This window comes from Culex quinquefasciatus, chromosome 2, assembly GCF_015732765.1.
Source record: "Culex quinquefasciatus strain JHB chromosome 2, VPISU_Cqui_1.0_pri_paternal, whole genome shotgun sequence".
NCBI classification, from domain to species: Eukaryota; Metazoa; Arthropoda; class Insecta; order Diptera; family Culicidae; genus Culex; species Culex quinquefasciatus.
The window spans coordinates 27,470,243-27,496,657 of record NC_051862.1 but is presented as its reverse complement, the minus strand read 5'-3'; the positions used below and the strand labels follow the sequence as shown (position 1 = coordinate 27,496,657).

General features: G+C 38.6%; 3 protein-coding genes across 5 annotated transcripts; 1 reads left to right on the top strand and 2 right to left on the bottom strand.

The window, feature by feature from the left end:
• Positions 1-9,189: 9,189 nt before the first annotated feature.
• On the bottom strand, positions 9,190-10,218 carry LOC119767944. Its single transcript, XM_038258002.1, has 2 exons — positions 9,892-10,218; positions 9,190-9,834 (listed from the first exon to the last, which is right to left on the bottom strand). Exons 1-2 carry the CDS (start codon positions 10,161-10,163, stop codon positions 9,315-9,317), a joined length of 792 nt encoding a protein of 263 aa, XP_038113930.1. The 5' UTR covers positions 10,164-10,218; the 3' UTR covers positions 9,190-9,314.
• Positions 10,219-10,759: 541 nt separating this feature from the next.
• On the top strand, positions 10,760-16,820 carry LOC6048571 (syntaxin-7). Of its 3 annotated transcripts, none has more exons than XM_001865435.2 (5): positions 10,760-10,939; positions 15,115-15,404; positions 15,465-15,630; positions 15,686-15,950; positions 16,012-16,820. In XM_001865435.2, exons 2-5 carry the CDS (start codon positions 15,148-15,150, stop codon positions 16,188-16,190), a joined length of 867 nt encoding a protein of 288 aa, XP_001865470.2. In that variant the 5' UTR covers positions 10,760-10,939; positions 15,115-15,147; the 3' UTR covers positions 16,191-16,820. The 3 variants fall into 3 exon arrangements, with proteins under 3 accessions (XP_001865470.2, XP_038112054.1, XP_038112055.1); XM_038256126.1 differs by having other exon boundaries at positions 15,112-15,404; XM_038256127.1 differs by having other exon boundaries at positions 15,078-15,404.
• A 6,556-nt stretch (positions 16,821-23,376) lies between these two features.
• On the bottom strand, positions 23,377-25,474 carry LOC6048567. The gene is made up of 2 exons (XM_001865436.2): positions 25,153-25,474; positions 23,377-25,087 (listed from the first exon to the last, which is right to left on the bottom strand). Exons 1-2 carry the CDS (start codon positions 25,180-25,182, stop codon positions 23,507-23,509), a joined length of 1,611 nt encoding a protein of 536 aa, XP_001865471.2. The 5' UTR covers positions 25,183-25,474; the 3' UTR covers positions 23,377-23,506.
• Between the last annotated feature and the right edge of the window lie 941 nt (positions 25,475-26,415).

Below are 26,415 nucleotides of genomic sequence, written 5' to 3'. Positions count from 1 at the left end.
TATTTTCCAACTGGTAAGGTTTTTCTCAAGATTATTATTTTTAAAACATGTACTGGGGTAGGCCAAACAAAGTCTATGCACTATTTTGTAAAAAAAGTTTTTTCAATAGTGTTAAGAAAAATAGTTACGTTAAAAATTCTTAGTTTAAATTCCGGGGTGACTTTGATAGTCATAGTTTTTCTTGATAATATCACATTTAAGATGTTAAAACTTTATTTGTACGTTTGTGTACTATCACTAAAGTAGCTGATATAGTTTTAAAAAAATATATGTTTATATTTAGTTAACTAAGTTTATAAACTTAATACAAATACATATAAATTTTAGGTAAAATTGTTAAAAGGTCGGAATTTGGCGTGAAATTTGTTAAAACTGGTTTTGTTTATAAAATTATTGATTTATTTTGTATTTTATACTGAATTCGAAGCACGAATCACAAGTTTTCACATTTTACATGAAATTTGTTCAACTGAAATTGCCTATAAATTTGGAGATTTTTCTAATTGTGTTTCAAAACAAAATATTATATATTATTTACAAACTTATTTACCGTTCTCCTAGTGGAAAATTGTCCAAAGAATCCGAAAATGAATTCCGTTTTTCGATTCAAAATCATGTTCATTGAGAAAATCATGACACTTTGAGAAGTTTAAAATAATGACATTCATCAACATTTTCTTAACTATAGTTAACTAACTTTTAAACTTTTCAAAATTTTATAAAAGTTCTTTTGAGGTACTTTGAACTCTTCTCTACCACGGTCAGTATGATTCTAAACAATTCCGTACGTATTTTGATTGTACTCTTCATTTTGCGGAAAAATAGCAAACCTATCAAAGTCACCCCGGCTATCAAAGTCACCCCGTTTTACGGTACTGTATATTTTTCTGTTTTACTTTTCGTACTTATAATATAAACTTTTAACAGCAAAATTCACAAAAATTCTAAAAAGAAATATTTTTTAGAAATTATTGTCTAAATTGAAATTATTTCCAATTCAATTTCAAACAAATGTTCTAAATCTACCTGCACGTGCCCGTTGCTGCAACGATAATACAAAGCGAAGAAAACAATCGCCTAGCGCTTCTTCTCTGTGCCCCTCGTACTATTCCAACCACATGTTCATCATTCAGCTGATCAAACAATCATTATGAATAAGCTCAAAGATAAGAACACGGTTAGCCGTATAAGAAAAAAAAACTGTATCATATTTACACATCTTAGCCAAGATCATTCTAAAGCAACCTAAATTAGCATAATTTCTCATTTCTCGTGATGAGTGACCACCAAACATTTGAGCATCTCACCTCTGCTGGGGAGCTCTCGCAACATCACTGGTGAGGCGTTCACTCGCTAAGTTCATTCATTTGCATGCACTCATTGAGAAAGAGAGTTTGTGTTTGAAGTCAGAGCCAGAGAATGAAGAAGATTGAGAAGTGTAGTGAAGTTCATGTGCGGGTAAGAAAGGGCAACTTCATTTCAGAGCGGATGTTTGAACAAGGTCAGATTGCAGTTGGTGAAGGTGTGTTTCTAGGAAATTACATTTCCGATTCAAGTTTATCTTTTGTAGGTATAATTTTTGGTTGTTTATAGATGGAATTCGAAGATTTTCTTAAATTGAATCTTGAATTGAATAACATCATTTTGATTTGTACTAAAACCAGTAACCACTAAATTCGTAAAAAATTCACTTTCGTTTGCCCAACAGAAGAAAAACCGAAAAAATATAATGTATGCATTCGGTAACGATGTTGCATCGCAGGGGAAAACATTTTCCCCAAAAGTAAACCAGCATGAAATGATATTTATTCATAAGTTTCAAAAAAATCTGCTCAACAAACCATCCCATCCTCACTAGATTTAACACGGCCTTTTTGGTGTGCCAAAATTAAAAACGAAATTGCTTCATTTTGGGAGCCATTTCTCGGGCCGAGGCCAAAATAAGGTGCGCGAAAATCTTTTCTGTACGAAACTCAATTAAGCTCGGAAGGAATTTTTAATTAGGAAAAGTAAAATTTTTACAGCTTGTTCCTCTCGTTTGACGCGATAATCGCAGACTCCCTCCCCTTCGAGTGGCCCCAAGTGGCCAAGGCCGGCGATCTCCGGGTTGATGACCGCCTAAACCCTCGGTTTGCGATGGAAGAGTGAGTTTTTTTGGTCTTGGTATATCCAACACCACCCCCCATTAGGGTCCCACCGGGCGGAACGGACAAAACACTTTTTAGAGGTTTCCGCGTCACGTGGAACGGTACTTTCGATCTCTGTGACGCACGCTTAAGGGGATGTCACTGTGGCGGAAAATGCGTGCGATTCGTTATTTTTCGACACTTTTCACTTTTGAATTGGTTTATCCATTCATGATAATCAGTTGGAACAGCTGATTAAATAGGAAGATGGAGTTGCGTCATAGCAAGTAATAAAATATAGCTGAGTTAATTGTTAAAAATCAGAATAATGGAAGCAAAAGTATATATTTTTTTATTGTGCATAAAACATACATTTCCTTTATATTAAATCTTTATAGAACGTTTATTTTTTAAACTAAGGATCGCAATCTCAGTCGCGAAATTTTCTAGCAGAACTGGTTCTGCCAGAATCCTTCTAGAATAGAGCAATTCTCTACGGAATCGGTCTTTTTTCTTCAATTTTAATTTTTGTTTTTTTTTTAAACCGACTGAAATTTTTTTGATGCCTTCGGTATGCCCAAAGAAGCCATTTTGCATCATTAGTTTGTCCATATAATGTTCCATACAAATTTGGCAGTTGTCCATACAAAAATGATGTATGAAAATTCTAAAATCTGTATCTTTTGAAGGAATTTTTAATCGATTTGGTGTCTCTGGCAAAGTTGTAGGTATGGATACGGACTACACTGGATAAAAATGATACACGGTAAAAAAATGTGGTGATTTTTTATTTAACTTTTATCACTAAAACTTGATTTGCAAAAACACTATTTTTTTATATGTTTTGCATTGCAACATTCAATATTACGCCCAATCAAAAAATTCCTTCAAAAGATACAGATTTTTGAATTTTCATACATCTTTTTTGTATGGACAGCTGCCAAATTTGTATGGAAAATTATATGGACAAACTAATGATGCAAAATGGCTTCTTTGGGCCTACCGAAGGCACCAAAAAGTTTCAGTCGGATTAAAAATACAAAAATCGAATGACCGAAATCCTAGAGAACTGCTCAATAGTGGAACATCTCTGCTAGAATTCTGTAAGAATATCCAGTTCTGTGAAAACTCTGTTAGAATCCAGCTAGAACGCTGTGACTTGGATACAGCTTTATTTGTATTTAATGCATTTTACAACCCATTTTTATCTTTTTTAACTTTGGCAAAGAAATTTTATCAACTAATTCAAATGTCAAAAGATTGCTATTTCAAAAATTTTGATTAGATTTTTTGTATTTATAACTCAAATAAAAACAAGTTTTCGGAATTGTTCTTTTTTATGCCTAAAACATTGTCGATGACACCAAATCGAACAGAAAATATTTTCTCTAGACAGTGATTTTAAAATATTTATTAGACTGGCTCGTCTTTATGGCAAATGTTTTTAATTATCAAATCAAACCAGAACATGTTCTGGGTGTTTTCAGTGTCTTTGGGTCTCAAAACAACCTGTTATATTTGACATGGATTAGTTTCTCACATTTGATTTCCACATTTTGCCAATTTCGTATTTATTTTGTATGTAAATTTATGTGGATCTGTTGAAAGAAGCAAGATAGCACCATACATCATTCGCAGGAATGGATTAATCGCAAAAAAAATCATTTTCGCTTGCAAACTTTTTTCACCTGCGAAAGAGAGAGGAGGCGATTCACGCAGAAGAAAATCGCTTCCGAACTTCTCGAAGAAAATCAATCAGCTGGAGATTTTTTGTGAATCTCCTTGATGGCAACGACCGAGCCACGTAGCCCAGTGGTAACGCTTCCGCCTAGTAAGCGGTAGATCGGGGTCCAAATCCCGGCTCGGACCAACACAACTGGTGATCTTTTCCCTTCTGGATTCGATTGCTTAGTAAAGGGAAGGTAGTGTATCGTCGCAAACTGGACCTTACCAAGACAACTTAGGAAGACAACCTGTGGAATGTTAACATTAACCTTAACATGTTAACATTAAGTTGATTAATAAACTGTCACTGAATCCGCTTTGTAAATGCCGGCCCCGATACTCTTCACGAATGTTCACCTTAGGAACAGGGAAAGATTTACTTACTTGATGGCAACACTTATATTAATTTATTTCGCTATGTTTACACACATTATCCATCTACAAAAAGTGACAGGGCATTTTCAATGTGTGACGTTATATCTGTAAGTCTTGAGTTTTTTTGAAAAGGTCCTATAAACCAAATTTTCAATTTTTGCTTTTTGGGTGTTTTTGAATACCCCTGACTCAAGGCGGTTCAGAAAACATCCAAAAAGCAAAAAATGAAAATTTGGTTTATAGGACCTTTCCAAAAACATCTCCAGAAGTGTAGTAGAGAAATAGATATTCCACCAAATAAGAAAGATGATGATTTTTTGAGTTTCTTTGTTCCGATTAGAGGTGGGCAAAAAAAGAGCAAGCCGCTTAAAGAGGCGGTTCACTAAAAAGAGCGAACGAATAAAAAAAATCAAACCATCCACATTAACGACCCCCGGGTCTTTTGTGGTCTCTATTGCAAGTTTCTGCTCGAACCTAGGAGTCCGAAGGCTTGAATGGGGAGAGCACCCAAACCTCTTTCTACTCCAAGGAACCTTCAACCCCAGTGTTTGAACTGACGACCTTCGGATTGCGAGTCCAACCGCCGCCAGCGATTCCACCGGAGTAGGCCTTGGTTTGGTGTGTTGTTTGTACTTATGGCATGGAGACGACTCCTACATCTGGAATGACTTAACGGCCTAACAACCAAGGCCGGGACCGACATTTTACTTCCTCATCCGATGGAAGGTTGCAGCAGATGGGAATCGAACCCAGAATCATCTGCTTACAAAGTGGACAGCGTAACCATTCGGCCACGCACTGCCACGAACGAATCATGGTTCATGAAAAAAGAGCCAAGGTTCTTTTTGAAACTCCGGTTTTTTTTATAGAACCATTCCAAGATGGAATAATGTTTAAGCCTTTCTATATTTTAAAGTTTATAAATATTATTAATTGTGTTTCCAACAATTTTTCAATGCTTATAAATTAGGGTCAAATTTGTCAGAATTGTGGACATGGTGTACTTTTTCATGTACTTAAATTACTTCAAAAGTGAATGATTTTCTAAACAAAATAAAATAACTTTTCATTGCACAACTGATCGTAAACAAACATTAAAGAGTTACTCGAGTACAAATAAGTGCCTCACTTGAAAAATTTTGCCGAAAAACTACCATCATCTGGGGCGAATCGGGACTACAGTCTGAATAAGGACAGCAGTGTTTTAACATTTAATGGCTTTAAATTTGGATATGGATGTACACATTTCGTTGGTCTGACTATGTTCTAATCGAAACCAGAATATTGTGCTCCTACATGGTTAAACTGCTGTCCCAATTCGCCCCATGTGTCCCGATTCTCCCCAGTTGGCGGTACTTAATAGCCATACACCTCTTGCCCGATAAAACTCTGGCATTTATTGACTTTTTTTACTTTTTTATCAGAATGTAGAGAAAAGTTCGCAGAATATTTTTTCAAAATAAAATACCAGAATTTGTTGATTTTAGCATAAATGAACACAATTTCGTAAAATTGATAGACATTTTCTTCAAAATCCTAGATTGAAGGTTGGGAGCTGCTCCCCATCAAATTATTCGAACGTTTAGACTTATGGTTCTCAAGCGAATCTTCTCGTGCTTCGTTTTTTTTTTTTCAATAGTGTAACGTCATGGTTCGAATTCCCGGACGCTTCGAAACCCGGAAACCTCATCTTGTTTTAGCAATTATTTGGATATAAATTCGTATTATAAATGTCAAAAATAGGTTATTTGATGAATTCTAACATCAATTTTCATTAAAAGTTTGTTTGAACGCTGTAGTTAATGTGAAAACAATTAAATAAAATAAAATTATAAGATTACCGATTGCGAAACATTTCAAGTGAAATATTTCATAGGCGTCCGAAGCACCGGGAAGGCAAAGCAGAAATTTATGGTTTTGATTTCCTTAAATTCAAGCAAATTTTTATATAAAATATCGATTGTTTTGAAGTTAACAGCTTATTTGAGACCTAAAGAATGCCATTCACTAACATTTCAGTCCAAATTTGTGCGATTCATTAGCAAAATCGAGTGTCCGCAATTCGAAGCAAAAGTGTCCGGATTTTGAATCAGCTTTTATCAGTGTCCGAGATTCGAAGCACAACAAGTCATTTTAATTTTCAACCGGGAAATCCCGAACCCCGGGATTTTTTATAATTTATCCCGGAAATTCCCGAAATTGAAAAAAAAAGATTATTTTGGTCTTGAAATTAAGATTTGGCTGTGGAAATAGATGGCAAGTTGAATTCTCAGCCTGGTACAAAGATTTTTAAAAGTGTTTGTAATTTTTGTGATATTGTGGTTCTAAAAATCAGGGGTGAAAAAAATAAAAGAGCAAATTTCAATTTGAATTGAAGTGCAATCAACTGAAATCAATTTTAAATGTATTCCCCTGCGTTTAGAAACATTTTGAGTACATTTGGGTTTATTAAAAACTGTTGAATTTTTGAAAATTTCCAATTTTTTTTACTAAAATGTTTGTTTTTATAAAATCAAACATTTAAAAAACTCTTATGATTGCAAAAAAACTGAACAAGTGTAAAATGCATTTTGAAACACTTTCAATTTTTTTTACGTATATTTAAGACTTTCATTTTTTTAATCATGCACCAGAATCTGGGGCAAATTAGGTCAAATGTGTCAAATGGATCATCCATAAACCACGTGGACATTTTAGTGTGTGTGTGGGGGGGGGGGGGTGTTATCGGTTGTCCATGCTTCAGTAACTTTTAGTAATTTACAGATAATTTGTAACATATGTTATTAGTTGTCGCTTTTTGTTTGTTTCAGACATCAAAAATAAAAAAAATCAATGTTTTCTAGTCACGTATCCTAACAAAATTTATAAAAGAAACATCCAAAGCACAATAGAACAAACAAAATGCATTTTCAATTTCTTTTAAGCTATTTAAAAACTGTCTTCCTTGTTTAGATTGAAGTGTACATTATCTCCAAATAATATCATTTAGCTTATTCTATGATTTTAGGCTTGAAAATCATATCAAATATAATGAAAACAAAGATTTTATGACTGTTTCAAAATTTCCCGGGATCCCGGGAATTCCCGGGATTCCAAATATATTTTTCCCGTTTCCCGGAAAATTCAGAACCCGGGAAAATTGGACGCCCTAGTTCCATGTCTTGAATTGAGTTGGGTTTTGAACATTTAATGGTTCAAATTATATCTAAACGTTTATTCTTAACAAAAAAGGGATAAACGTGTCAATTAATAAACTTTTTTTTATAATTGAAAAAAATTAAAAAATATTTTCTGTTATCAGAATATGCGTTTTCCAGGAGATGTATAATTCATTTTCTGTAATTTTTACTTTGAAACTGTAGAAAACTAATATTCAAAATTATGAAAAATTAAAACATGCTGATATATTAGCAAAGATTGTTATTATTCGTGAAAAAAGGCTGGCGGTTTAATTCTCACAGATTGTTTTGAACTAATAAAACCCAAACATTAATTTATTTGGACAGCAGTCCTGCTAAAAGCAACAAAATCCATCCTCCATGGAGTTCGTTTGCTCGCGACCGCGACAAAGACCAGCAAACCAAAAATAAACCTTTGCCAATCCAGCGCCGTCCAACGTGTGACCTATTTCGGGGCCAAAGATGCTGGACCAAAGCAAGACGTGAGTAAGCCAGTTTGTGAAGGGAGAGGTCCGAGTGCGAGATGATCGAGTCGAGTTATGGAAGGTCATCGGCGGCGCGATGTTGATGTGGATGGCGCGGGTGGCACTTGAAATCAACCTTTTGCGCAGAAAACGATTCACGTTTTATGAGGTGAGCGGAAAATGGGCACACGAACTGATTTATGGTGTCATCGGAAAAAGAAGGAAGTGAGTGCGAGTTAATCAGTAAACATTGATGTTTTGCGTTTATAGTGTATCCAGCTCTTTTGAATACACAAATTGAGATGAGAAGTTGAATGAGAAAAAAATATATTTATATATTTTATTAATTTATTGATTTCATGTGACAAGGATTTAAAATTTAACCAATATTTTTTGCAGAATGTTATCTCTGCTTATATTGAACCAAAACTGATACTATATTTTGTCACCGCTCTTTTGGCCGCCATCTTGGATTCAAAAATTATAGATCACCTTAGAGTAGTTTAGGAATCATACGAAGGTCCAACAATCAAAAATAAGACATCCAAAAAACATTTTTTTTTGTGATCTGAACTTTCGATTATCCGAAGTGAATTTTGCCAAGGTCTTCGGATAATCGAGTCTGTACTGTACAAAGAAAAGATTGATATTCATATTGGGGTTTTCAGCTCGGATTTTGAGGTAATTTCAAAGAAAGCAGTAAATTTAGTTCAAAAACTTATTACAGGATGTCAAATATTGATCAAATATGTTTAATTAGAGTCTCCCAAGGCATAATTATAAGAAATTTGAGTGATATCAACATAAATGTACCGATTTACAGCAACTTTTCTGAAGAAATGTCCCATAAAATCGAAAAAACGGGATTTTGGTATACTCCGCGAAATGTCGGTAAAGAGCCCTTCTTTCACGGTGCAAAATATCAAACATCCCGATGTTTTATCCTAATGTTCTCGAAAAAATACACCGTGCATTTCGCATTCGCCTGGAGATGGTGATCGCTAAGGGTTGCAGACTGGACTTCGTCATGTATAAGTGATAATCGTCTTGTCCAGGTAGCTTAGAAATTGATATGAAAACACGAAAAAAATCACCGTGCCTTTACAAATTCCCATAGAAAATTGAATCGCTTTGAGCAAAATGAGGACTAAGTCAATCGTTCCCAAACATTGGGAAGTTGTTTAGGACCCCAAAAGTATCTGTAAAATTGGTGTGCTGGAAAATCGATTTTGTCATTACACCCATATGCATTTTCATCACAATTTTATTAGTTTGCAAAAATATCTGTTAGTAGTTTGTTTAAAGAAATTTTAATCTGCGTTTAATTGTTTCATTTAATTTTATTCAGACTTACAATGTTTTATCAGCACAAAGTAACTCAATGTTTGTTTAGATATCTTAGGTAATTTAATTCAAATCAACGCATTTTCCTCCAAAACTTATCTCTACACGGTTTCCTCGTACTCCACCACACACTCTTCCCCCTCCTCGATGAAATCATCATCGTCGTCGGTAAAAGTAATCTCCTCGTTGGTCTCACCCGCTCCGGCCGGTGTGATTTCAATTCTCACAACCGAACCCGGCTCTTTGGTCTTGGCCGGCGCTCCCGAAGACTTGTCCTTCTCGACGCTCTGCTGGAACTTGTTATCGATGAGCTGCTCGACCCTCGTCATCTTTTCACGCAACCGTCGGTTCGCGGACCGCAGAGCCCGGATCGTTTTGTTGGCCTTTTCCAGCTTTGCCACCAGCTTCGGGACCATTATGACCGCCTCGTGCGAGGTCAGGGTGGACATATCAATATCACCGGCGTACCGGATGGACCTTTTGCGGGTCTTTTCACGCAACCGCTGCCGCTTGACTTCGGGTGGTGGGTCTTGGTAGTACAGCTGCTCGCTAGGTTGGGCGACTTCAACCTTCCCATCGGAAATTACGTAAAATTCCTGATAGTACGGGGTGTCGCAAACACTGGAATAATTAACAGAAATTGAAATGTATGTAAGTTTTACAATCAAGTAAATTTACCTGTCCACGAAGATAGCCGGAACCGCACTGGCCAGCAGTTCCCGCTTGTTGTCCGTGATGGTGAAGCTATCCCGGTGGAAGTGCTTCGAACAGAGCCGCACCGTTTCGTAATTTATCGTCTCCGGGTCGAGGTGACCCACGTTCGGGATGGCATCGAGCCACTTGAGCCGGCGTTCCGGATCCCGCGGGAAGCGGTGCTTGGACACCAGTCCGTCCGCGCACAGATTCCGCTTGTGGAAGTCGATTCCACACGACGGAACGAAGCACTTCATGTTTGTGTTTGCGGGGAATAAAACCAAAACAAGCGGATTTGTTTTGTTTTCGAATTTCGAACTGTCACTTTGACGTTTCCCAGAAGTGGCAGTTCGAAAAATCAGCTGACGATAAACTTTTTGTTTCTTTCACTCTTTCTTCTTCAACTGTTATCTTTCTGTTTCATTCGTTTATGTATTCGGTTTGGCAGAGTTGCTGGAAAATGTATTTTTCGACCAATCGAATTAAATGTTTCATAAAAATAGTGACCCTCCCCTTGTTCAATAAGAAAATATCCTAAGTGAAACTAAACTGAAATGTTTATGTAGTTGACTTTAACCTAAATATTTTTTTATAAAAGTTTGTGAAATGTAACCTTAGCACAATAAAAAAAAGCTTAATAATTTTTAAAAAAAAATCTAAAATGGCTTGAAAAAAAAATCTACTCCAGCTGATCTCACTGCCCTCGAAAGCAAAACAAAAACAAACCGTGTAAGTAAACACAAAAACCGAGCGAGACAACCGACGTCGACTGTCTTTCCCTCGCCACCACCCACCCCTCTTGTTTGCTTCACGTGCCACCCCCGACACTAGCAGCAGTGACGACTGATGTATTTTGACTTGAATTTCTGACACAAAATCCAGAGCCCGAGAGACAAAGTGATTGCTTTGGGGCGGACTCAATCGACGCGCTTTTCGGCTAATTTAGGCGTCAAAAGTGTAATTTCTTGTGCATTTCGTGAAGATCAAGGGACGGGCTATCCAGTGATACCTTACAAGTGCGGATTTGAAACAGGTAAGTGGAGTTTTTTGAGGTTTTAAGTCGCTCGATGACATATTTGGCGTAGTCGAAGTCTGAGTCATTGTTGTTCGATGTAAATTTGCACAGGAAACAACAATATTTATCAGCGTTACATTTGCTATGCAATTTAGTTTAATGCATGTGATGGTCGGTGGTTTCGGCATTTTTAATTTAAAATTAATTTTGACTTAACCGAAGACTTGGAAAGCTTTGCGGCGTATTAAGTTACACACTTTTACGCACTTCGTACTTATCCTTGAGATATGACATTGTATGGCTTTGCTGTTGCGACGTTTATGTTTAAGCCGTGCCTTCCAATTATGTTCATGTTCTGAGAGTTAAGTTGAATTGAGTTAATAACCTAGAGTGAAAAAGATAAACCTAATAATAAAATTTTACCATTTGTACATATCCCAAATTATTTCTTTTGTAAACTGTGATTTTTCCAATTGGGTACTAAAGCCATACGTAAATTTTTATGTACAACGGTAAATCGCACGATTAAAAACCATTTCTGATCACTTTTTTCATTTTAATGCAAAAAATAATGACAAGACAACATTTTTTCGATGGATCAACTATGGTCCCCTGGAACGAGCTGTCAAGTAGAAACTTTTCTGTCAAGAAGGAACGCGGGTTAATTTTTCAAAATTGATTTAAAAATCTATTTTAAACTCTTTGTGGCTGTACGGTTCAATGTACTCAGAAAAAAAAAGCTTTATCGCTGTAAAACATAATATCAGCAATCTACGCTTCATTTTAGGACCCAATTTAAGTCAATTTTCATCTATCGAAAACATGCTTTTATTATCTTATTTAGGTAGGGGAACTAAACCCTTTCTCAGCCTATTTCTATTATCGGCCTATCAGCACTTTGATCATGAATTACAGCTTAAATAAAAGGAAACCCATGGCGCATTGGTTGTTTTGAAAAAGTAATCTAGAATTATTTTGATTTTTTCAATTAATTTTCCCATCTGTGTTTGGGAAGTGCAGTAACAGAGGCAAATTTATGCCACTCTTATAGGGGGGTGGCGTCGCTATTATTAGACCACGTTTTCTATTTTTTCTCCATCGCAACCGACTACTTTATCGACTTTATTTTGCTGGACGAGATAAGACGCTTCTATTTTTAGACGATGACTCAACACTTTTCCACTCTTGCACTTAAAAAAACCCAGAAGGCAGCACGATGTAACGCCAAGTCCCTATGGGAAATTCCCTTGACGGAGATTTGGTGACAAATACTAAAACGAGTTTTTCTCGGCACACTTAATTTGGCATTAATGGAAGGTAAATTTTCGAAAATCTGTATCTTTCATATTAAAAGGTAAAAAAAAGTAAAAGGTATTGATGAGAAATACTTGACCGAAACGTCATGCTCATATCTGCGTTTATCCTGTTCGTTCTTCATCGTTCTGATGGCCGAGCGGGCTAAGGCGCCAGTCTTTACTGTAGGTGCTGAGTTCGAATCCCATTGGTTGCAATTTTTTTGTGTTTACAAAAATTGTACATAGTACATTATTTTGACGAAGGTGATGTGCATAGGGACGTGGCGTTACATCGTGCTGCCATCTGGTTTTTTTAAGTGCAAGAGTGGTGTTGGTGCTGAGTTCGAATCACATCGGTTGTAACTTTTTTGTGTTTGTGCTTTTGCATGCGATTTTACCATCGGATTTTTTGCGGTGTATGCAGCTTTTCCATTTTTTAGATTGTTCCCATGATCGATTATTTCTTAAATATTAAGTTTTCAAAGCCCAACAAATAAGTCCAAAAATAAAGTCATCAGAAAAAACGGCATTTTTGAAGTTGATGTCAGTAAACGCTTAATTTTGGTCATTTTGATCATTTTGGCCAATTCGGTCATTTTGATCATTTTAGTCATTTTGGCCATTTTGCTCATTTCGGTCATTTTGGTAATTTTGGTCATTTAAGGCATTTTGGTCATTTCGGTAATTTTTCTCATTTCGGTCATTTTGATCATTTTGATAATTTTGGTAATTTTGCTCATTTCAGTCATTTCGGTCATTTTGGTCATTTTAGTCATTTCGGTCATTTTGACAATTTGGTCATTTTGCTCATTTCGGTCTATTCGGCCATTTCGGTCATTTTGGTCATTTCGGTCAATTTGGTCATTTTGGTGATTTTGCTCATTTTGGTCATTTTGGTAATTTTGCTCATTTTGGTAAATTTGCTCATTTCGGTCAATTCGGTAATTTTGGTCATTTTGGTCATTTTAACAATTTGGTCATTTCGGTCAATTCGGTAATTTCGGTAATTTTGGTCAATTCGGTAATTTTTGGTCATTTTGACAATTTGGTCATTTGGGTCATTTTGGTTGTTTTGGTCAGTTCGGTAATTTTGGTAATTTTGGTCATTTCGGTCAATTCGGCCATTTCGGTCATTTTGGTCCTTTTGGTACTTTCGGTCATTTTGGTCAATTTGGAAATTTTGGTCAATTCGGTCATTTTATCAATTTGGTCATTTCGGTCAATTCGGGTATTTCGGTAATTTTGGTCATTTTGACAATTTGGTCATTTGGGTCATTTTGCTCATTTCGGTCTATTCGACCAATTCGGTCAATTTGGTCATTTTGGTCATTTCGGGAATTTTGGTCATTTTGGTGATTTTGCTCATTTTGGTCATTTTGGTCATTTTGCTCATTTTGGTAATTTTGCTCATTTCGGTCAATTCGGTAATTTTGGTCATTTTGGTAATTTCGGTAATTTTTGGTCATTTTGGTCATTTCGGTCATTTTAACAATTTGGTCATTTCGGTAATTTTTGGTCATTTTGACAATTTGGTCATTTGGGTCATTTTGGTTGTTTTGGTCAGTTCGGTAATTTTGGTCATTTCGGCCATTTCGGTCATTTTGGTCATTTTGGTCATTTTGGTCATTTTGAGCATCTTGCTCATTTTGGTCATTTCGGTCATTTTGCTCATTTTGGTAATTTTGGTCAATTCGGTTATTTTGGTCATTTTGGTAATTTCGGTCATTTTGGTCAATTTGGTCATTTTGGTCATTTCGGTCATTTTAACAATTTGGTCATTTCGGTCAATTCGGTCATTTCGGTAATTTTTGGTCATTTTGACAATTTTGTCATTTGGGTCATTCGGTCATTTTGGTTGTTTGGTCATTTTGGTCATTTTGGTGATGTTGGTCATTTTGGTCATTTTGGTCATTTTGGTCTTTTTGGTCTTTTTGGTCATTTTGGTCATTTTGCTCATTTTGGTCATTTTGGTCATTTCGGTCGTTTTGGTCATTTCGGTCATTTTGGTCATTTTGGACTTTTTGGTCGTTTTGGTCATTTTGGTCATTTTGGTCATTTCATACATTTTATAACGTTTTTTCACACTTTTTATAAAACAAAACACTGTTTTGATTGTTTACACAATGGAAAAGATAAAAAAAACGTTTAAACAAAATGTTTTTTTTAAATATTTTTTTAGATATTTGGATAATTAGATTAACATAAAAATACACGTTAGAATTAATCAAGAGTTTCAGAAAGAATATTATTAAAATTCAAGTTTATTTTTTTATTGTTATTGGTTGATTTCTGTTAAACTTTTTAAAAACTGTTTGCCCTTAAAATCGTAAACATAAAATCGTAAATGGTTTGATTCTGTAAAAGTAATGTAAAATCTGTAAATGCAAAGTAGAAAGTCATCTAAATATAAGATTTTTCATTCAAATTGAAGTTATGATTTCATATCATTGCATGTAAAGCTGCATTATTTGTAGGGATAATTTCTAATAATAAATTTTATGTGTAATTTGTTGTTTGATTGTATTTTGAGTTAAAATCAAAACTTGAAATCCATTTTTTTCTCAGCCATAAACGACAGACTCAAAACAGCGCCGTCTTTTATCTCCTGACTAACACACACTTTATCTCTAAAAATACTTTCATTTTAATCTCACGCTTTCATTCCAATGCAACTAACTACATTTCTGTTGAGTAAACCCATTCATTCAACTGGTCTCGGCGGCGTCTTATCAGCACCCATTGAGACGACGGGGTACTTAAAAAACGCTCATCCCAAGTCAAAAAGCTATCACGTCTTAGAAATTCCTGCAGCTTCCGCGATTAGAATTATGTCACAAAATTCCTTCAATCTCAACTCTCAGTCTCGATTTCACGGTCGTCTCTAACCGTTATTAGCAGCAGCGGCTCCTGTAGGGGAACGATCACCAACACATGTCACGCGAGGGAACGGGCCTGTCCCGCACCGGATCTGGGAGTGGACCACGCGATTACGGTGCCACGAGTAGCAGCAGCGTCGGCATGGCCGATTCCAGCAACAACTTTGGCGGCTTTAGCCCGACCGAGTTCATCTCGCTGAGCGAATCGATCGCCGCGAACACAATCTTCGTGAAGCAGAGCTGGCAGTTTCTGGAGAAGGCCAATCGGACCATTGGGACCGCCAAGGACAACCAGACGCTGCGGGATAAGGTGTAAGTTGGGGGGTTGGGGTGGGTTGGAGTTGAAGGTCTTGATGGTTTGTTCAATTTTAGGCATGACCTGCAAGCTGGCACGAATCAGAGGGTCGCGACCACCAGCAAGGACTTGCAACGGTTAACGGTGGTCGTTCGGAGGGGCGACAAGCAGCAGAAGTTGCAGGTCGAGAAGCTCACGTCGGACTTTACCCACGTGGTGCAGATGTACTCGAAGAGTCAACAGGTAACGAATGGTCAAGCAACTCTGCTCCAGCAGCTACTGAACCCATTTCTTGCAGGTCATCGCGGCGAAAATGAAGCAAGTCTTCTTGGTGAGTGCCTCCCAGCAGGACGACATCAACCGGGACTCGTTCAGCGAGGGCAACCAGCAGGACCAGCTGCTCCAACGCCAGCAGCAAGCCGCTGCCCAAAGTCTCCAGTTTGAGCAGGACATGCTGCTCGAACGGGAGCAACGCTTTCGCCAGATCGAGGCCGACGTGCTGGACGTGAACCAGATCATGAAGGAACTCAGCAGTATCACCAACCAGCAGGCCGAGGTCATCGGTGAGTAGTCCCCGCAACATCCCTAACCAACAAGAATATCTTAAATCGTTTCCCGTCGTAGACACCATCGAGAACACGATCGAGCACACCGTGTCGAACGTGGAGTCGGGCGCGACGGAGCTGGCCAAGGCCGCTGAGTACCAGAACCGGTACCGCCGCAAGGTCCTCATCCTGCTCATCATCGCCATCGTGCTGGGCGTGATAGTCACCGGCATTATCGTGTCTAAGCTGAAGGGTTAAGCAGGGATTTCATCAACTCTTTACTTTCTTCTGTTATTATCTGTAATTTATCCTAAACAATATTTTTATATCCTTTAATGTGTTGTAGAACCTACCTGTAAAAAAATAAGCTAAATAAATTATTCGTACGGAAAATAAAATTGGTGCGAATCTAAGCAGAAAAACATCAAACAATAATCAAACGAAATACTAAACCCACAAAAGGAATGTATTATAGCCGAACACAATATTATACAATACTGACAAAACTGCAAAAACAGCAGCAAAAAAAGTGGCACGCCGTTTGGGTTTACGCTTATAGAACCATCTCGAACAAAACTGTAAAATCTTTGGAGCTAGGCTAGGCTATGCAAAAAAAAATGTAATAGATAATATTTCGCAGTTTTTCGCTTTCTTGTTTTCGAACAAGTACATAAAAGCAGCCGTTTACAAATATAAAAGATAAAAAATAAAAGACAAACGAACTGAATTGATAGAAATTCACACGAATCAAGAAGCAAGCGAAAGGGACTATTAAAAAAGCATAATCATTTTCGACGTGGTTTAAACATAACTAGTTTCGTAGTGAATATGTTATTGCAACCCAAAACAGTAAGTGGTAATAAAATTACAAAAATCTCAATAAAAAAATTGTTTTAATTCAAGGAAATTATTTTTTTTTGTGTTATATTCCTACTCGTCAGTCTTAATGCGTATTTAAAAAATTAAAACATTTTTTAAGTACAGTCCAGACTCGATAATACGAAGGCCTCGGACGAATTTCACTTCGGATAATCGAAACACGATTTTTTTTCATTGTCTTATTTTTGATTGTCGAGCTTAAGCATGACCCCTAAGCTACTCTCTAAAGTGATTCAGAATTTTTGAATCCAAGATGGTGGCCAAAATGGCGGTAATGAAATCTCGCATTGGTGGTTTTGAAAAAGTAATCTAGAAATTTAAAAAAAAAATCATTTTTTTTAATTTACAGGGCAATCAACTCTTCAAATTTGACTAAAATGAGGTTTAAGAACATAAAATTTGAGTTTAAACTAAAACGTTACTTAATCCACCATTAGGTGGTTGGTGCCTTCCTCACATTTTGAGTGTAATGCTAGGTAATATCTGAGATCCAGCCTCCACAAAGTTCATAAATAACACTTAAGTGCTTATAACTTTTGATAGGGCCGTCAGATCTTTAATCTACTGAAAGGTCTTTTGATTACCTATCTAACGACAGGTTGCATGATAGATCCGGACAACGTTTTTGTCAAAATATCTTAGATCCGGCCTATAAAAAGTTCATAATTAACACTTAAGTGCTTATAACTTTTGATAGGGTCGTCAGATCTTTAATCTACTGAACTCGTTGGAAAGGTCTTTTGATTACCTATCTAACGACAGGTCGCACGATAGATCCGGACAACGTTTTTGTCAAAATATCTTAGATCCGGCCTATAAAAAGTTCATAATTAACACTTAAGTGCTTATAACTTTTGATAGGGTCGTCAGATCTTTAATCTACTGAACTCGTTGGAAAGGTCTTTTGATTACCTATCTAACGACAGGTCGCACGATAGATCCGGACAACGTTTTCAATTAAATATCTGAGATCCGGCCTCCAAAAAGTTCATAAATAACACTTAAGGTAAGAAAAAGATTGTCCGTCAGGCCTGAACGCAAACGCAAAATTTTGCGCCTGTCATCATAGCCTGCCATTCATCGACCATTGAACAAAGCAACCCCTGCAGATTGTCCGACTGACAGTTGATGGAAAAATCGAACTGGCACAGCGTTCTGCGTTCACCACTGCGTCGAACGGACAATCTTGTTCTTAGCTTTAAGTGCTTATAACTTTTGATAGGGTCGTCAGATCTTCAATCTACTGATTTCGTTGGAAAGGTATTTTAATTACCTACCCAACGACAAGTCGCATGATAGATCCGGACAACGTTTTCATCGAAATATATGAGATCCGACCTCTAAAAGGTTCATACATAACACTTAAGTGCTTACAACTTTTGATAGGGTTGTCAGATCTTCAATCTTTTGAACTCGTTGGAAAGGTCTTTCGAATACCTTTCTAAAAATGTATATTATGACGAGGTTTCTTACAAAACCACCCTTTTTACAATCTTCCGGTCTTTTGTTAAATTCGTTTTTTAGCATAACTTTTGAAGTACTTAACTAAACTTTATCATTTTCAATAGCGACTTATGAGACCCCAAGACGGATCAAATGAGACCAAAACGGTCCAAATCGGGTCAGCCAGTGCCGAGATAACTCAGTGCAAATTTTTTCGATCAACATCCCACCACACACACAGACATTTGCTCAAAATTTGATTCTGAGTCGATATGTATACATGAAGGTGGGTCTAGGAGGTCAAATTAATTTCAATTTCAATAGTGTTTTTATTAGAATTTAACTGTTCTGCTCCAGGATGTTACATTTGCAATTCAGAGATTTGGAGAACCTTTCAACTGAGATCAATTCATAAGCCTTTGCAGGGAGGATACATATTTCTACGTTTAGATTTTGCTAACTGGGTGTTCTTTTAGGGAAAATATTTTTTGAGAAAAAAACCCTAGATCTATGTTTGGCTTAAAAACTAATATCACAGTTGTTGGCGGAGGAGTGCTTCGATGAGCGGATTCGTTGACATTCCACACGAAGTCCTGAAGGTTCTCGTTGCCCTTTCAATGCTTGCGTCGACGGTGTCGACGCCGGCCAGCTTGTGTAGGTCGTCGGTCGGGTACCACGGGTCCAGGTTGTGCACCATCTTGAGCAGCTTATTCTGCTTCACCTGGAGTCGCTTACGGTGCGATTTGGCGCAGTTGCCCCAGACCGCAGCAGCGTAGGTCAGCATTGGACGGATGATGCACTTGACCACTAGCGACTTGTTCTTGATGCTCAGCTTCGACCGCCGATTCAGCAGGGAGTAGAGCGCTTTGGTGGACCGATCCACCTTCCCGATGATGTAGTTCACGTGCTTGTCGTACTTTAGCTTCTTGTCATGCACCACTCCCAGGTACGTGACTTCGTCGTCCCACGTTGCAGGCTGGCCGTTGACGCTGATCGATCTGCGGGAAGGTGCCGAGCAGCACGCCTCCTGGTGAAGAAGATGGACTGGGTTTTCCCAGCGTTCAGCTTGATGCGCCACTTCCGCTGAAACTCCTCGAGGTTGTTCTGTGCCGCTTGTAGGTGGGTGACGACGATCTTCGGGTCCTTGTCCGATGCCAAGTATGCAGTGTCATCCGCAAAGAATGCGTACGACACTCCATCGATCATCGGCACGTCGGAGGTGAGGATGTTGTAGAGAGTCGGGCTCAGCACTGATCCTTGGGGCACGCCGAAGGGGATGTTGTGGACGGAAGAACGCTCGCCATTCACCGTCACCGTAAACGACCGATTTGTCAGGAACGACTCGACGATCTTGACCAGGAACGGCTGGAGGTTCGAGCGGAAGAGCTTGTAGACCACGGCGTCCTGCCACACGGAGTCGTAGGCCTTTTCGACGTCGAGAAGGATCATGCCGGTCGACTTCCCCGCCAGGAAACCGCGCTTCACCATCTCCGAGATACGGGCGAGTTGGTGCACCGTTGAGTGCCCCGGCTTGAAGCCGAACTGCTCGTGTGGAATGAGTTGCTCCGTCTCCAGGTGACGGTTTATCCGGACGAGGATCACCCGTTCCAGGAGTTTGCTCAGGCTGCTCAAAAGGCTGATCGGGCGGTAGTTACCTGGATTGGTTATATCCTTGTTCGCCTTTGGGATGGCGATCACACTCGCGTGTTTCCAGCCGGCCGGAAAGTAGCCCAAGGCCAGGCAAGCGTTGAAGATTTTGGTCAGGACGACCAACCCTTTCTTGGCAGCTGCTTGAGGCACGTATTCCGGATTCCGTCTTGCCCAGGAGACTTCCGGTTTTTGAGCGTGCGGATGATCGCCTTGACCTCTTTCGGCTTGACAAGGGCGGCCGGAGGCACGGGAGGAGTTGTCGCTCGGATGTGGCCAAGCGCGTTCTCCACAGCAGCCGATGTTTCGGGATCACCTGGTTGCTCGTTGTTGTGGGCAGCGGCGAATGCACTAGCGAGCGCTTCGGCTTTCGCTGAAGGGCTCGCTACGAGGTCTCCGTTGACGTTCAGCGGAGGACTGGAGGTCAAATTAAGAATTTAGTTTTTCGAGTGATTTTATAGCCTTTCCTCAGTAAGGTGAGGAAGGCAAAAATATGAAAAAATCGTAATCGAACGTCGCTTAATCAAAACTGTATTGAGAAATATTTCGCTAAATATTAAAACTATTGTATAAAATAGAATTAATAACACAAAACAAAATTAAAAAGTGAAAACATCTAAAAATTTCAAAATTTGGACAAACTAAAACAATTAAACAAATTAAAAAAAACATGTATTTTAATAGTTGTGTTATCGAGCGCCCAGTTAAAAAGCAGCCCAGTTAAACAACGCCCAGTTACCGAACAACTACTGTACCTGTCTTTTCATTACTTAGTATTTGATTATTCTGAAACAGTTATTTTCTAATGTTAGGAGTTTTGAAATTCCAGAATCTGCAATTATTCAAAATTCTCAAAATAGTAGAATCAAAATCAATTTTTTATTCAGTTTATCATGCAATTTACAGTTTCTGATCTGAATACTAAATAAATTCTCTGCTCGCTGGGATTTCTTTTAAATCATCAATGAGAACACACAGAGGCATCGAACTGTATAATCGTGAGTTCTGAAAATATCTACAAAAAATCTGCTTAAATCTCAAAATTTATACATTAAAAACTCACGACATACAAAAAAATTAAAAATAAAACTGAAAAAAGTCTATCTTTTACAATATGGGACTGCAAAAATTATAAACATACTGAGTCCTGCAATTTAAACATCTAAAATACCTGAATACTTTGGATTTTCAGGAATATTTATACAGTAGTTGTTCGGTAACTGGGCTGAGAACGTAGCCCAGTCACCGAATGTTGCTCGTTAACTGGGCTGAACAAAAAATAACGAGGGGACCATCGATGGAAAATATTTTCCAGATGAAGTATAAAAATAAAAGTAACTCAAATTTATTTACAATGCTTACTTTTCATATTTCTTTAATTGTAACTTGAAATCAAACAAAAGTTTGAAAAAAGTTTTTTTTATTTATTGAATATGATTTTTGCATCCATTAGCCCCTCGGCCATTTTGGTTTGTTCTGGTTTTTTGACGTTTGTCTGCTTTTTAACTGGGCTACGGCCCAGTTATCGAGCGCCCAGTTAAAAAGCAGCCCAGTTAAACAACGCCCAGTTACCGAACAACTTCTGTATTTCCAAATTGTAATAATGTTAAATAAAAAATGGATTTATATTTTTTTAATCCAAAAGTGTTAAAAGTAAAAGTCTATTTATTGTTGAATTTAAATTTAGTATCGATGCCTTTGTGCTCTCTTATGCTAACTAGATAGGAGTACCAGCAAGCCTAGTACAAGAGAGCACAGAGGCATCGATTTAATCAATTTACAGTTTGTTATCTAAACTTGAATGATTTGTCTTCAAATTGGCTACTTAAAAATTTTACTACTCAAATTTAATTATTTTTTTAAAGGCTAGGAAGGAAAGGGGCCAAGAAACAGCTTTACGAACAGCAGAACAAAGGAGAGGCAGCGTTTTCTTGGGGCTTTTCTTCACACTCTCTGGCTTGCTTTCGCTGCTGCCCATTTGATTTTTTTCTTGACAGATTCCTTCCGAAGTTCCGCTTAAAGCTTATTTTTTTGAATTTATAGAATCTTTATATGTTCACAATTCTCAAAAGTGTAAAATATTTTTTATCAAAATCTCAAAAATTTCATGTATTAAGTTTTGTTTAGTATGTAATCATTTAACTACAGTAGTTGTTCGGTAACTGGGCTGAGAACGTAGCCCAGTCACCGAATGTTGCTCGTTAACTGGGCTGAACAAAAAATAACGAGGGGACCATCGATGGAAAATATTTTCCAGATGAAGTATAAAAATAAAAGTAACTCAAATTTATTTACAATGCTTACTTTTCATATTTCTTTAATTGTAACTTGAAATCAAACAAAAGTTTGAAAAAAGTTTTTTTTATTTATTGAATATGATTTTTGCATCCATTAGCCCTCGGCCATTTTGGTTTGTTCTGGTTTTTTGACGTTTGTCTGCTTTTTAACTGGGCTACGGCCCAGTTATCGAGCGCCCAGTTAAAAAGCAGCCCAGTTAAACAACGCCCAGTTACCGAACAACTTCTGTATTTATTTAACTTAATATTCCCCCCAGCTCATGCCCGCATAGCGTGCGTGAGGGTGATAATTTTGACGACCGGACTTGAACTGACTTGATCATAGCTGTCCCACCTCGTCCGCAAAAAAAAATGAAATAAAAAAATAAAAAATAAAATGAAAAATAAAAAAACAATTCATTTAACTAAATATTCAACTTAATATTACTACTACGTTTATATAAAAAAAGGATGGAAATTATTCAAAAATCTCAAAGTCTAAAATTATTTTAAAAAAGTTTGAAAAATTTAAAATATTTTTAAAAAATTCTAAAATTTCTAAGAATTAATAAGTCTAAAATTCTTTTACAAAAATAGTTTGAAAAACTTGAAATATTTGTGAATACAAAGAGACGACACAGTAATGCATTCTGCTAAAACGCTCAACCAAACCACAATTGAAATATTTATTAAAAAATCTCCAACTCACATTAAATCGGAAAAAGTTGCACCTCATAGATTTGCGTGAAACTTTGTCTTAGGGGAAATTTTATCCCTGATCACGAATCCGAGGTCTATTTTTCGATATCTCGTGACAGAGGGGCGGTACGACCCCTTTTATTTTTGAACATTCGAGCAAAAAGTGTAGCCTAAATGGTTTGGAAATTTGGTGTCAAAGGAACTTTGATGTAAAATTGGACGCCCGATTTGATGGCGTAGGACTCAAAATTTGGAAAAAAAACGTATTCTTCATAGAAAAAAAAAAATAAATAAATTAAAGGTAGTTTTATAATTGTGGCTCCTGCACTACTTGTACGTGGGGATTTTTTCTAAGATAAAGAAACAAACCAGATCGACATAATAATATGGCTCACCATAAAAATATTTTTTCAGAAAAAGAGATCCCTCATTATTTCTTGATGATTGTATAATACTTGTTAATTACACCTTCAGTCATATATTTGAAGAAAACGGCCCCCTTAAGATTGCATCAACAAAATTTTATTAACGTTTTAAAAGTTTGAAATTTTGGTTTATCCTAAAATTAACCTTAACGCGTAGTTTTAATATAGCAAGGGGGTTTTAATAGAGAGACACCGCCACCGGGGCCTACAACTCATCCACGCCCCACTGCTGGGCGGCACTCCGATCCATCAACGTGACAAACTCACACTTCTCAAATCGGACATCCCGCAGCCGGGGAAACTTTTCGCGCAGTCCGTCAAAGTGCTGCGTGTCCAGGTGGCAACAGCTGAACACGATCTGCTCCAGTTTGCTGATCCCCGGCGGACACCGGCTGAAAACACTGCGCCGCAGATGGCCGTTGACCAGTTCGAGCCGGTGGAGTTGACCGAGGTAGGTCAGCTTGCGGAACGTTCTGGAGGGGACGTCTGCGTAATCGAGAAAGAAGAGCCGGAGTTCGCGCAGCTGCTGGATGTGCATCGAGATGACGTCGATGAGTTCGGGGGTTTGCGAGGTGTAGGAACCGATGGTGAGACGCTTTAAATTGACAAATTTGCTGAACGAGTGGGTGGAGTCTTTGAAGATTTTAAGGTGCAGAGCTTCCAGTTTTGGTAAGTAGACGTAGTGGAAGGATATTTCGTGCGACGAGTAGATATTTGGGAGGGTGAGTATTTTAAGGTTTTCGAGCAGGGACAGCTTGTCCAGTACGGTGCAGTTGACGACCTTGAGGTGGTCGATTTTGAGCTCGGTGAGGTTGCGCGATGTTTCGCAGATTGCGAGGAAGATGTTTTCCGCGGTGTACTTTTCCTCGAGGATGAGCCGTTCGAGTCGATCGAGGTGGCGGAAGAAGTGGAGCTTGAGTCCTGGGCGGTTGGAGCTGACCGGGATTGGGAAGCTGAACTCGTTCATGATTCCGCGGGTCAGTTTGAGCACCTTTAGCCGATCCAAGGTCAGTGAGTAGATCTCTTCTTCGCCACAGTTTGCCGATGTGCAGTCCAGGTGTAGGTGCAGCGTGGTCAAACTATCGGACACGCTCTGGATTAAGGTGGCAATTCCGGGCTGTAGACTCACGTCCAATGATTCCAGCTTGGGCAGCTGTATCTGCTCCGGTATGACCGACTTTAGCTCAATGTGCGTGATCGTTTGACTTTCGATGATCACGCACGGTCGCACGTGGTCTCCGCATTGAAGTCTCCGCTGGGGATCGTAGATCAGGTGGAAACTCTTCAGTCTTCCCATGTTTCTAATTGCACTGTTCAGAATCGTGACGAGCACGTTCAAATTTGACGACAGTATGATCTTCAAGATCTCAACGCGCTCCAGTCCGCTGGGCCTCAGCAAGTTCAAGATCACATTGAACACATTGTCCGTGAACTCGCTCCGGTTGTCGCACATGAACGTAATGTTACTGTAATGGCGACAGGATCTTCGCAGAACCAGCGACATCTGGCGGAGTTCGCACTTTGACTTTCCCTTGGCCGTTCGACATCGCTGGTAAAGCGAACAAGGAAAAGACGAAGGTAACCGGGATCGACTCGGGGATGATATCGATGCCGCGTTCGCCTTGACCGCCGCCAGCTTGGACTGATCGGACCGGTGCAGGTTGATCCGCAGCATGAACCGCCGGATGTAGCTGTCGGAGAAGATGATGTGGCACCAGCGGCGACACGTAAGGGAGGCATTCTTCAAATCCGACACACTCAAATAGTCAAAGATCATGCAACTTATCTGCAAAAAAGAAAAAAAAAAAACACCTTCATGAACCCGCCCCAAAACCATATGGAAACTCTCACCTCAAAGGGTAGAAACTCGAAACTGGACATATTCAACAGGAAGAGTGAGGGAGCAGCGAACCGATCCGCATCCTACACACGGAATTGATACGTGTTTCCACCGCGAGACAGAGAAACTATTACGTCCGGAAGTACGGACCGGGCCCCTGGCCGACGCTTCACATGTCTGAGGGCTTCATTCGCTAGCGCGGAAGTCGCTTTTCTGTTTTTTTGCAATTTCGCACACACCTCACGATACCACCCCACAAATCTTTTGGAGGTAAACAAACAGTTCGTGGTGCAGCAGCAGCAGCAGTGGAACTGCAGTCGTCGTTGCTTTGCGTGGGAGGCACCATCGTATGTGTGTGTACCTACGGCAAGAGTGACATTCCCGGAAGGACATGCGCAGTACGAGGGCACGTGCTTTTGCCGGAATCCATTGCGCGCGAAATTTGAATTTTGTGTTCGGTAACAAACGTACGGCTTTTAAGTTATTTTTCAAATCTTACATAAAATTGGCATGGCAGTGCGTGGCCGAATAGTTACGCTGTCCGCTTTGTAAGCGGATGATTCTGGGTTCGATTCTCATCTGCTGCAACCTTCCATCGGATGAGGAAGTAAAATGTCGGTCCCGGCCTTGGTTGTTAGGCCGTTAAGTCATTCCAGGTTTAGGAGTCATCTCCATGCCATAAGTATAAACAACACACCAAACCAAGCCTACTCCGGTGGAATCGCTGGCGGCGGTTGGACTCACAATCCAAAGGTCGTCAGTTCAAACACTGGGGTGGAAGGTTCCTTGGAGTAGAAAGAGGTTTGGGTGCCCTCCACATTCAAGCCTTCGGACTCCTAGGTTCGAGCAGAAACTTGTCTGTGATAAAACATTGGTCTTCAACTTGGTCTTCAATTATCAAAACAAAAAGCTAATCTTTCTAATTCAAAACAAAATAAACCTTTTATCAATTTCACATGAAAACTTCAAGCAAACATATACAGTCATCCCACATATTCGGAACACCCACAAATTCGGAACACTTTTGTGGTAATTTGTCAATAACATGCCAAATTCAGCTTTTCTGTCGACCTTACTATTTTTAGGACCTTCATTTGGACATTATCTTGCTATTTCACTAGTAAAAGTAGTACTTTTTGAACAAAAAACCTCTTTTCAATGCTATTTTATCCAGAGCAGCAAAACACTGCCTCCAAATTGCCCGTTTCATAATTGTGGGATGTTATTGTGCCTCCCACAATTGTGGAACACCTGAATTTAACTGATATTTTCAC